At 40.6% G+C, this 13001-nt stretch overlaps 1 protein-coding gene across 3 annotated transcripts in view; it reads left to right on the top strand.

The window, feature by feature from the left end:
• The window catches only part of LOC139765460 (uncharacterized), a 244742-nt gene that overhangs the window by 216432 nt on the left and 15309 nt on the right, over window positions 1-13001 (top strand). For 2 of the 3 annotated variants that reach the window (XM_071692829.1, XM_071692830.1), the window contains one exon: window positions 5028-5120. In XM_071692829.1, coding sequence (XP_071548930.1) covers window positions 5028-5120 — 93 coding nt within the window. Of the gene's footprint in view, window positions 1-2989; window positions 3030-5027; window positions 5121-13001 lie in introns of all 3 variants that reach the window. The other variant, XM_071692831.1, reaches the window with a different exon arrangement.

Genomic DNA, 13001 nt, shown 5'->3' with positions numbered 1-13001 from the left:
CAGGACTATGACAGACAGTGTAGGGATTGAAGGCCGTACGTTCTCCATTCTCAATGATTTAGAGCAAATTGTCTCCCACCCTACCCATGTTCCTGACTGCTGTGACCATTCTCCTAATATTCTGGATTTGTTTTTCACCTCTTGTCTATGTGCTGTCAGTACACAATCTCGGCCTCCAGTTGGTTCATCTGATCACATTCTCATAAACGTGTCAATTCTAATGGCACCTCCCCCCCAGCAACCCCTTCTAATTGTAAATACTGGCACCTCAAGAAAAGTGACCAGAATAACATATGTGATTTCTTTTCTGACTTTCCTTAGGGAAATTACTGTCTCTTGTGTAGCGATGCTTATGTTTCTGCCAAATGCATAGCAGAGGTTATTTTGGCAGGAATGCAAGCATCTACCCCCCTCTTCCTCTAAAACAACCTCTTCATCCAATCCATGTTTCAACCATTCCTATTCTGATGCCATTCAGGCAAGGGATCAAGCATATTGGGCTTGGAGGAACTCTCCTTCCTCTGGCTCCCAATCGGTTTTTATCACTGCCTGTAGTCAGTACAAGCATGTTATTCATGAGACAAAGTATTCCTTTATTCAAAGGAAGTGCAATAACTTCTCGTCATCCATTGATAAGTCTTTCTGGTCTTTAGCTAAGGGCATCTCTAACAACTTCTGTCATTCTACCTTTCCTTCACTTTTTCATTTTGACAGTATTATAGCTCTGTCTCCTGTAGACAAAGCCTTTTTTTCTGTGGTTCCCATTTCTCCTCAAACTCCTCTTGAATGACTCTAATATTCCTTCACCCCTGATACTCTTCTTACTAATCCTATGTTCCTTCCTGTAATCTCTTTTTGGACTGTCCGAAAAGTGCTTCTCTCTTTGGACACAAGCAAGGCTTATGGTCCTGTTGGCATCCATCCACATGCACTGAAAGAGTGTGCCTCTGAACTTGCACCTGTGCTTGCTTATCTGTTTCCTTTCTGTTTAAAAACCAAAACCATTCATTCTCCTGGAAGCATGCATTATTACATCTAATTCCAAGGAAGGTTGACCGTTCTGACCCCTCTAACTTTTGTCCTATTGCTTTGACATCTGTTATTTCCAGAGCCTCTGAATCCCTCCTAAACTCCAGTAGCCTTAAACACCTCGAAAATCACAGCCTTCTCTGAGATCACTAGTATGGCCTCCATAAAGCGAGATCCACTGGTGATCTTCTTTCCCATCTTATGAATGTTTGGTCATCATCCCAAACATATTTTGGGGAGTTGTATGTAGTTGCCCTCGATATATCTAAGGCTTTTGATAGGGTGTGGCATTAGGCGGTCTCATCTCTAAGCTCCCCTCTTTTGGGTTCCCTCCCTCACTTTGCTCCTTCATGTCTAGCTTCCTCTCTGTCCTCTCTGTTTCTTCGGTTGTTGATGGATCAGTTTCCCCCATTTTCTCCATCAACAGTGGTGTCTCTCAGGGTTCTATCTTGTTCCCAACACTTTTTCTCCTTCATTTCAACAATTTCCTCTCCTACTTAAATAATCTAATGTGCTCATACATTAGATTATTACTTTCGATCTGCATCTCATTTTGACACCTTCCTCAATAAACACAGACTTATTAAGTTTAATGTTTCCAAAACCCAGTTTCACCACATCTCTCTGTTGAAAATTTCTCATGACTCTCATCTCTCCTTTGACAGTTCTGTAATTCCACCTCTTGACTTGGTGAACATCCTTGGTATTACTGTAACATCCACTCTTTCTTGGAAACCCCACATTACAGGAATAGCTGAGTCTTCCTCCAAGAAACTGGGTGTCCTGTTTAGGTGTCGCAACTTCTTTTCTTCTGAACAGTTTCGCCATTTATACAATGGATTGATTCATCCTTGTATGGAGTACTGCTCTCACATTTGGGGTAGTTCTAGCTGTGCATCCTTACTTGGCAGAGTTGAGTCGAAAGCACAGACTTATAAACTGTTCCAGGCTAACTTCCAAACTTGACCCTCTCGCCCTGTGCTGCAATGTTGGTTCATTTTCCCTCTTCTATAGGTATTACTTTGGTTTTTGCTCTGAAGAGTCAGCTGCTTGTGTGCCCACACCACTAGCTAGACCATGCAATACTCAGCAAGCTGCTGCATTACATGATTACTATGTTGCTATCGGCAACTAAAGGGTGGGCCGTTTTGAAACCTACTTCTTTCCCCACACATTCAAAGCTTTGGAACTCTATACCTATTTGTGTGATTCCCAAATAACTATGATCTGGTATATTTCAAAAGATAGGTTTTTCACTTCCTCCAAGATTTGTAAATACTTTCCCTTGTCTTTTTTTTTCCATTTTATAATTCTCTTTATATTTCAATTAAGGCCCTGCCTTGATATAGACTTTTGTCCATGAGTGGAGCCTTCAACATATAAAAAGAGAGTTATAGGGTGACATAATGTGGAAACAGTTGCTGAATTAGGGAGGAGGTGACAAAGACAAGCTGAGAACACCTCCTCATTACTCCACTTCATCCCGCCTCAGCAACAGCAGAAACCTCTATCACCATGCTTTTCAGTCCACCTGCATTAGATATTGTCTAAATTATGTCATGAAAGTGTGGTAGGTGGTTGGTAAGCGAAGATGTTTCAGGGATGATTTGCCTATAAGGGTGAGATTGGGAATATTTTTGTTCAACATGACCTGTGTGCAGTGGGTTTCAGTTACTTGTCTTACAACAGTTTTGACTGACAATATATTGTTTAGGAGCATGGTCCTCATTGCAGGTTAGGGCATGGTTGTATGTGGCCTAGGAAACTTGTATTGATTTACCTGGGATTTTCTCTAGAGCATGTTATATGAAGATGATGGCTTGTACCTTAGCCTTCCCCAGAAACTTTCGATTATAGTAAATCAAGGAGTTATGCCTTTGGCACTCTTTTCCTCACTTTTGCCATCCAATTTACTTTAGTTCATAAGTGGATCTCCCCTGTATGGCTATTTCTTTGGCAGGAGAGATGGATACTACTGTCCCTCTGAGTCACTGTTGAAGGTATTTATTTTCATGTTTGGGTGTAGCCATCATGTCTGAAAGTTTTTCTTTAAACTCTCTTTCCTCGTGGGAATGCTGTCCTGCTTGTGCGATAGACTGTAAAGGAGAATATGTTGCTTTTTAAGGTTGGATAACCTTTTATCTCCAAGATGGTGTCCTGTAAGCATTTCTGGTTTTCTTAGCCTATCCTGCTTGATCCTCCCTTTTTTCAAAAAATCCTGTGTACACAGTTTGTCCACTTTTGGGATGATCCTTATGATCTGCAAATCATATGAGCTGCTAGCAGCTGAAACCAAGTGGGTTAAAGAAATAATCCCTGTGGTGGTCTCTAATTCGCTGAAGTTGGGCCTGAAGTGAGTGAGCTTCCTCCAATGTAATTAATGGGTTAGTGAAAGGATGAGGAAGGCCAATTCATCCTCATTGGAAATACTGATGGTTGAATGTCCTAACCCTGACTACTTTTGAGATATCTAATAGAATATCCTTCATGCTCATAGGACACTCCCTTGGAGAGAAAGGGTTTTCGACCTTTGCAACCAGCATTTTTCATCTTTTTTATAGAGAAATATTGAATGAGCATTTCAAATGTCTGCATACAGAAGTAATATTCTTTGGTTCTACTATTTTGTTAGCAAGATTTGGGACCACCTTTACCACAAAGGTGTTGAAACTATCACCTGGTCTTTCTTCTTTTTTTGTTATCCTCTTATTGTGCGCAAGTTTGTTATTTGCAGTTTATAATGCTTTTAAGAAGTTTCATGTGCTTCTTATGTGATTTTTATTTTTCTTAAGAAAGTTTGTTAAAGTATTCCCTCATGCTAAATCAAGGTATACAGTACCAGTTGATTTTTCTTGTAGTTCATATATCTTTTGTGTACTCCTTTAGTTCTTTATTGCAAAAACTTTGTATTATTTTTCTTTTCACAGGTATTTAGAACCATTAAGTAATCCTTGAGTAAAATCTTTGGTCTTTTATTTTTTACATATGTGACCATCAACTAACAAGCCCTATGAGCATCTGAGACAAAACAAAGCACTCCCAAATGGGGTTTGTCCATTAAGATATGCCTTCTATAATCATCTTGACACTTATGATTTCAGCTGATGCTCTGTCATACCATATAGAGCGACATGCCTTTTGTGATCATCTTGAAATTTACCATTCCAGCTGATGCTCTGTCATACCATACATAGCAACTTGCCCTGATCAAGGACATTATGGTGTAGAACTGAAGTGGCATAAGGCAACCTGCATCAATTATTTTTTTCTTGTACCTTCATACCCAGTGCCTACCTATTGGCTATGGGATAGTCTAGACTTACAGTTAAAATATCATGGAAGAGAGGTTCTTTCTCTCATTTTCTTTGATATTTTTAAGTCCCTCCTCCTCATGTCAAAATGCTCTCAGATGTTGATAGGCTTCTGTCCACTGATGAGAAATATACATCTGAAAAGATGGAAACCATTTCTCTACCATAGACTGAGCCCTGTAAGCATCTGTTTGTTTTCTTTTCCCTCCCTTTCCCATAGTCTTGTTAAAAAGCCTTTTGTTGATCCTTAATGATAGCATCCAGAGATTCAGCCTCCACTGGTTATTGAGTGTTTTAGTAGCCAGTCACTTGATGCTACCTCATCTCCACGTCATGCCATCCTAGACCTAGGGAGGTTACTGTGACTGATCGCCTTTTAATGAGAATTTGTCCGTCCCACATGTCATGGGATGGTCAAATGAAGGAATCCTTATAGATAAACTTTGTTTCTGATGTAAAACTGTCTTAATTTCCCCTTCCCTACCGGTTGAGCAGTGCTCTGTTAGATGCTCTTAGGGCTCTACTGTTAATAAAGAATTGGTTTATCATTCTTCAAAACTAACATTTGTGTTAGATTATGTCTGATAGTATCATTACAATATGTGTTTTATGCTTATCTGCTCTTTATACATTTTCACCATGTGTGAATGATAATATATCTTGCTGTTCTGTTTCTGTTTTTTATAGTGCCCCAGATGTACAGTGTAAACCCAGTGCCCATCAGAAGAGCCCTGGCGAGACGAGTTTTAAAGGTCCAGAGACAGATAGAGTTTATGGCAGGTAACTCATTGAAATTTTCTTTAAAGATTTTTACAATGCTTGTTCCAGTATTATCCTAAGTAGTCAAATGCATTAGTCAGTTAAGTCAGTCATGTGGTAAGTTATAGATCACTGTGCTTGTGAGTTTCATGGGTTTTCAGATGTTTTAATTAAACTATATCATTTGTACCACTTGCATCTAGCAGTACCCTTCTCCTTTGTTTACCATAGGTTCTATCCTTTGTCTTTAGCAGTGCTCCTTTCAATCCTGGCAAGAAAAGGCCACATCATTCTTGGTTAGAATAACTCTCTTCATTTCTGTTAGAGCCACTTAATTTGTGTTGACTGGATCAGGGGTTATCAAACCTTATAAATCTACAGAACCCTTATATTTGAATTGCTCAAAATATAACATCCTCATCATCAGGCTTCCTCAGATTCCTAGGATTCCATGGAACACAGTTTGAAAACACTTGTGGTAGATCACCATCAAGTATGTCAAGTAGTATTAGGAACCTATGTTCCCATCACCAGACTGTAATCTATACCTGGCACCACCTTTGTCATTTATAGCTGCCAACATTATTATCCATTCCTAGAAGCAATATACCATCCATATCTGGAAGCACCCAATTGCCTTACTGCCTTAGTGAGGTATTATAAAAAGTTGCTTACTCATTTTCAAACTTTTGTGCGTAATGGACTGAAACCAGAGTCTTTAATTCACAACCACACCCCACAGACTAACTATATGGTTATCTTGATTACTTCATATGCCCTGCTTCAGTTCATTAATAGCACAATGCTCGTCTCTTCCTTATATTGCTCCATTTCATTGCATGCATTGCATACCGCTAATCATCTAGAAAGTCGGGGCCATTTTACCTCACAGCTTCTGTCACTCTATCCTTCCATGTCTTTAGTCTTTCTTCCATTTCTAGCACACAGATCCAGGAGTCAGTCTTCCTTTGCTTATCCATCCACATGTCTGTACCATTTCAAGACACTAGTCAGCTCTATCAGTCAAACTGCATTCATTACCACACTTCTCTTACATATCTATAATATCTTATGTGATCAACCCATCTCACACTGCACACCATTCTCAGAAACTTCATTTCCAACATATCCTCCCATTTACTTTACATTCAAGACCCAAAAAACAGTTGGCAGTATTGTACCTTCAGATACGCCCATCTTTGCTCTTACAGACATGGACTTCTTCACATACGTTGAAACTCTTAAAAGGAGTGATGAATGATCGATTTGCATGCAGAAATAAAAGGAAATAGTCAAAGATTAATGCAACTGCCTTTGCGGTTGCCTGATGGAGTATTGAGTCAGTGGAAGGATGGGCTAGAAAGGGAGAACAGGGTGTTATATTCTTATATTTTTGTCGTGTTAACTGGGATGCAATTGGCAAATGAATGCCCACATCAAGATACATCTACCAGCTCTTATATTCTATCTCCAGATCCATAACTGCCTGATACAAATCTTTCTGTTTTTCTTGAGCATTTCTCACACATTCTTCAAGTAAAAACCTGAGTTACTTATCTTTTACCACTTTTGAAACCACACTGTTTCACCTCAGTCTCACACTCAATATGTGCCTTTATCTTTTCAGTCACCACTCTTCCATACAACTTGGTACACTCAACATATATATTTCAAACATACACATTTGTCCCCTTGCTTCAGTGAGGTAGTGCCAGGAAAACAAACAAAAAGGTCACATTTGTTCACACAGTCTTTAGCTTTCATGTGTGATGTATCGAAACCACAGCTCCCTATCCATATCAAGACCCCCTCAGACCTTTCCATAGTTTACCCCAGATGTTTCACATGCCCTGGTTCAGTCCATTGACATCATCTTGACCCCCGTTATACCACATCATTCCAGTTAACTCTATTCCTTGCACACCTCTCACCCTCCTCTATGTTCAGGCCCCAATTGCTCAAAATCTTTTCACTCCATCCTTCCACCTCCAATTTGGTCCCCTGCTTCTCCTTATTCCCTCCACCTCTGACACATATATCCTATTTGTCAATCTTTCCTAACTCATTCTCTCCATATGTCCAAACCATTTCAACACATCCTCTTCTGCTCTCCCAAGCCACACTCTTTTGATTTCCACACATCTCTCTTATTTTTTCTTTACTTACTAGATCAAACCACCTCACACCACATATCGTCCTCAAACATTTCATTTCCAACACATCCACTCTCCTCCTTACCTCCCCATCTATAGCCCATGCCTTGCAACCATATAACATTTTTGGAACCACTATTCCTTAGACATGCCAATTTTTGCTCTTTGAGATAATTTTCACTCCTTCCACTCATACTTCATTGCTCCCAGAACCTTCGCCCCCTCCCCAACCCTGTGACTCACTTCCATGGTTCCATCCACTGCTGAGTCCACTCCCACATATCTAAAACACTTCACTTCCTCCAGTTTTTTTCCATTCAAACTTACATCCCAGTTAACTTGTCCCTCAACCCTAGTGAACCTAGTAATCTTGTTCTGATTCACATTTACTCTCAACTTTCTCCTTTCACACACTTTTCCAAACTCAGTCACCAACTTCTGCAGTTTCTCACTCGAATCAGCCACTAGAGCTGTATCATCGGCGAACAACATTCCTGAATCAACTTCCAGGCACTCTCCTCCCCAACAGACTGCATACTCACCCCTCTCATGAAAACTCTTGCATTTACCTCCCTAACCACCCCATCCTACTTTCTATTCGTGCACAAGCCTTACATCCTTGGTAAAAACTTTTCACTGCTTGTAGCAATTTACCTCCCACATTATATACTCTTAAGACCTTCACCAAAGCATCTCTATCAACCCTATCATATACATTCTCCAGATCCATAAATGCTAGAGACAAATCCATCTTTTTTCTAAGTATTTCTCACACACATTCTTCAAAGCAAACACCTGATCCACACATCCTCTGCTACTTCTGAAACCACACTGCTCTTCCCCAGTCTGGTGTTCTTTACATGACTTCACCCTCTCAATCAAATACCACACCATATAATTTCCTAGGAATACTCAGCAAATGTATCCCTGGGAATAGAGGAGAAAGAATATTTCCCACGTATCCCGATTGTGTTGTAGAAGGCGACTAGAGGGGGTGGGAGTGGGGGCTGGATACCCCCCCTCTCCTTGTGTTTCAGTTTCTGAAAAGGGAAACAGAAGGAGTCAGGTGGGGAGGGGAAGGGCTTATCCTCTTCGAAGGCTCAGATTGAGGTGTCTGAAAGTGTGTGGATGTAACCAAGATGAGAAGAAAGGAGAGATAGGTAGTATGTTTGAGGAAAGAAACCTGGATGTTCTGGCTCTGAGTGAAACAAAATTCAAGGAAATAGGAAGAGTGGTTTGGGAAAGTCTTGGGAGTGAGAGGACAAGAGATAAGGAAGGAGCAGCATTACTTCTGAAGCAGGAGTTGTGGGAGTATGTGATAAGAGTGTAAGAAAGTAAATTCTAGGTTGATGTGAGTAAAACTGAAAGTGGATAGAGAGAGATGGATGATTATTGGTGCTTATGCATCCGGTCATGAGAAGAAAGTTCACGAGAGGCAAGTGTTTTGGGAGCAGCTGTGTGAGTGTGTCAGCAGTTTTGATACATAAGACCGGGTTTTAGTGATGGAGGATTTAAATGTGGAGGTGAGGAATGTGGCAGTTGAGGGTATAATTAGTGTACATGGGGTATTCAGTGTTGTAAATAGAAATGGTGAAGAACTTGTGGATGCTGAAAAAGACTGGTGATTGGGAATACCTGGTTTGAAAAGAGATATATACATAAGTATACATAAGTGAGTAGGAGAGATGGTCAAAGAGCATTAGTGGATTATTTGTTAATAGGCTTGTCAATGAGAGACTTTTGGATGTTAACGTGCTGAGAGGGGTGGCTGGAGGGATGTCTGATCGCTATCTTTTAGAGGCGAAGGTGAAGATCTGTAGAGGTTTTCAAAAAAGAAGAATGTTTGGGAGAAGAGAGTGGTGAGAGTAAGTAAGCTTGAAAAGGAGACTTTTATGAGGAAGTACTAGGAGATATTGAGTGTAGAATGACAAAAGGTGAGAGCAAATGACGTGAGGGGAGTGGGTGATGAATTGGATGTAGTTAGGGAAGCAGTGATGGCTTGCGCAAAAGATGCATATGGCATGAGGAAGGTGGGAGGTGGGCAGATTAGAAAGGGTAGTGAATGGTGGGATGAAGAAGTAAGATTGTTAGTGAAAGAGAAAAGAGAGACTTATGGACAATCCTTGCAAGGAATTAGTGCAGATGACTGGGAGATGTATGAAAGAGTGACAGGAGGGCAAGAGAAAGGTGCAAGGGTTGATAAAGAGAGCAAATAAGAGTTGGGGTGAGAGAGTACCATTAAATTTTATAGAGAAAAACGATGTTTTAAAAGGAGGTAAATAATGTGCATAAGACAAACAACAAATGGGAACATGGGTGAAGGGGGCTAGTGGGGACGAAATATCAGGTAGTGATGAAGTGAGACATAGATGGAGTGAGTATTTTGCAGGTTTGTTAAGTGTGTTTGATGATAGAGTGGCAGATATAGGGTGTTTTGGTTGAGGTGGTGTGCGAAGTGAGAGGGTCAAGGAAACTGGTTCGATTAAGAGAGAAGAGATAGTGAAAGCTTTGCGGAAGATGAAAACTGGCAAGGCGGCAGGTTTGGATGGTATTTTAGTGGAGTTTATTAAGAAAGGGGAAGACTTGTGTTGTTGATTGGTTGGTAAGGATATTCATTGTGTGTATGGACTATGGTGAAGTGCCTCAAGATTGGCATAATGTATGCATAGTGCCATTATACAAATGCAAAGGGGATAAAGGTGAGTTTTCAAACTACAGAGGCAATTATCATTATTATTATAATTATTATTATTATCATTATTATTATTATTATTATTATTATTATTATTATTATTATTATTGCTATTGTTATTATTGTTATTATTATCGTGGGGATAGGGGAGAAAGAATACTTCATACGCATTCCTCACGTATCGTAGAAGGCGACTAAAGGGGATGGGAGTGGGGAGCTAGAAGCCCTTCCCTTCTTGTGTATTAACTTTCTAAAAGGGGAAACAGAAGGAGTCGCGCAGGTAGTGCTCATCATCCTTGAAGCTCAGATTGGGATGTCTAAATGTGTGTGGATGTAACCAAGATAAGAAAAAAGGAGAGATAGGTAGTATGTTTGAGGAAAGGAACTTGGATGTTTTGGCTCTGAGTGAAACGAAGCTCAAGGGTAAAGGGGGAGAGTGTTTTGGGAATGTCTTGGGAGTAAAGTCAGGGGTTAGTGAGAGGACAAGAGCAAGGGAAGGATTAGCACTACTCCTGAAACAGGAGGTGTAGGAGTATGTGATAGAGTGTGAGAAAGTAAACTCTAGATTGATATGGGTAAAACTGAAAGTTGATGGAGAGAGATGGGGGATTATTGGTACATATGTACCTGGGCATGAGAGGAAAGATCATGAGAGGCAAGTGTTTTGGGAGCAATCGAGTCAGTGTGTTATTAGTTTTGATGCACGAGACTGGGTTATACTGATGGTTGATTTGAATGCAAAGATGAGTAATGTGGCAGTTGAGGGAATAATGGGTGTACATGGTGTGTTCAGTGTTGTAAATGGAAATGGTGAAGAGCTTGTAGATTTATGTGCTGAAAAAGGATTGGTGATTGGGAATACCTGATTTGAAAAGAGAGATATACATAAGTATACTTATGTAAGTAGGAGAGATGGCCAGAGAGCATCATTGGATTACGTGTTAATTGATAGGCGCGCCAAAGAGAGACTTTTGGTATGTTAATGTGCTGAGAGGTGCAACTGGAGGGATGTCTGATCATTATCTTGTGGAGGCGAAGGTGAAGATTTGTGGGGTTTTTAGAAAAGAAGAGAGAATATTGGGGTGAAGAGAGTGGTGAGAGTAAGTGAGCTTGGGAAGGAGACTTGTGTGAGGAAGTACCAGGAGAGACTGAGTACAGAATGGGAAAAGGTGAGAACAAAGGACGTAAGGGGAGTAGGGGAGGAATGGGATGTATTTAGGGAAGCAGTGATGGCTTGCGCAAAAGATGCTTGTGGCATGAGAAGTGTGGGAGGTGGGCAGGTAAGAAAGGGTAATGAGTGGTGTTTTAAGAAGTAAGATTATTAGTGAAAGAGAAGAGAGAGGCATTTGGACTGATTTTTGCAGGGAACAATGCAAATGACTGGGAGATGTATAAAAGAAAGAGGCAGGAGGTCAAGAGAAAGGTGCAAGAGGTGAAAAACAGGGCAAATGAGAGTTGGGGTGAGAGAGTATCATTAAATTCTAGGGAGAATAAAAAGATGTTTTGGAAGGAGGTAAATGAAGTGCGTAAGACGAGGGAACAAACGGGAACATCAGTGAATGGGACAAATGGGAAGGTAATAACAAGTAGTGGTGATGTGAGGAGATGGAGTGAGTATTTTGAAGGTTTGTTGAATGTGTTTGATGATAGAGTGGCAGATATAGGGTGTTTTGGTCGAGGTGGTATGCAAAGTGAGAGGGTTAGGGAGAATGATTTGGTAAACAGAGAAGAGGTAGTGAAAGCTTTGCAGAAGATGAAAGCCGGCAAGGCAGCGGGTTTGGATGGTATTGCAGTGGAATTTATTAAAAAAGGGGGTAATTGTATTGTTGACTGGTTGGTAAGGTTATTTAATGTATGTATGACTCATGGTGAGGTGCCTGAGGATTGGCAGAATGCTTGCATAGTGCCATTGTACATAGGCAAAGAGGATAAAAGTGAGTGCTTAAATTACAGAGGTATAAGTTTGTTGAGTATTCCTGGGAAATTATATGGGAGGGTATTGATTGAGAGGGTGAAGGCATATACAGAGCATTAGATTGGGGAAGAGCAGTGTGGTTTCAGAAGTGGTAGAGGATGTGTGGATCAGGTGTTTGCTTTGAAGAATGTATGTGAGAAATACTTATAAAAGCAAATGGATTTGCATGTAGCATTTATGGATGTGGAGAAGGCAGATGATAGAGTTGATAGAGATGCTCTGTGGAAGGTATTAAGAATATATGGTGTGGAAGGCAAGTTGTTAGAAGCAATGAAAAGTTTTTGTCAAGGATGTAAGGCATATGTACGTGTAGGAAGAGAGGAATGTGATTGGTTCTCAGTGAATGTAGGTTTGCGGCAGGAGTGCATGATGTCTCCATAGTTGTTTAATTTGTTTATGAATGGGGTTGTTATGGAGGTGAATACAAGAGCTTTGGAAAGAGGGGTAAATATGCAGTCTGTTGTGGAAGAGAGAGCTTGGGAAGTGAGGCAGTTGTTGTTCGTTGATGATAAAGCGCTGGTGGCTGATTCGGGTGAGAAACAGCCGAAGCTGGTGACTGAGTTTGGTAAAGTGTGTGAAAGAAGAAAGCTGAGAGTAAATGTGAATAAGAGCAAGGTTATTAGGTACAGTAGGGTTGAGGGACAAGTCATTTGGGAGGTAAGTTTGAATGGAGAAAAACTGGAGGAAGTGAAGTGTTTTAGATATCTGGTAGTGGATTTGGCAGCGGATGGAACCATGGAAACGGAAGTGAATCATAGGGTGGGGGAGGGGGCGAAAGTTCTTGGAGAGTTGAAAAATGTGTGGAAGTTGAGAACATTATCTTGGAAAGCAAAAATGGGTATGTGTGAAGGAATAGTGGTTCCAACAATGTTATATGGTTGCGAGGCGTGGGCTATAGATAGAGCTGTGCGGAGGAGGGTGGATATGCTGGAAGTGAGATGTTTGAGGACAACATGTGGTGTGAGGTGGTTTGATCGAGTAAGTAATGAAAGGGTAAGAGAGATGTATGGTAATAAAAAGAGTGTGGTTGAGAGAGCAGAAGAGGGTGTTTTGAAATAGTTTGGTCACATGGAGAGAATGAG

This window comes from Panulirus ornatus, chromosome 55, assembly GCF_036320965.1.
Source record: "Panulirus ornatus isolate Po-2019 chromosome 55, ASM3632096v1, whole genome shotgun sequence".
NCBI classification, from domain to species: Eukaryota; Metazoa; Arthropoda; class Malacostraca; order Decapoda; family Palinuridae; genus Panulirus; species Panulirus ornatus.
Note: the sequence above shows the minus strand (reverse complement) of the source record. Positions and strands in the feature narration are given on the sequence as shown.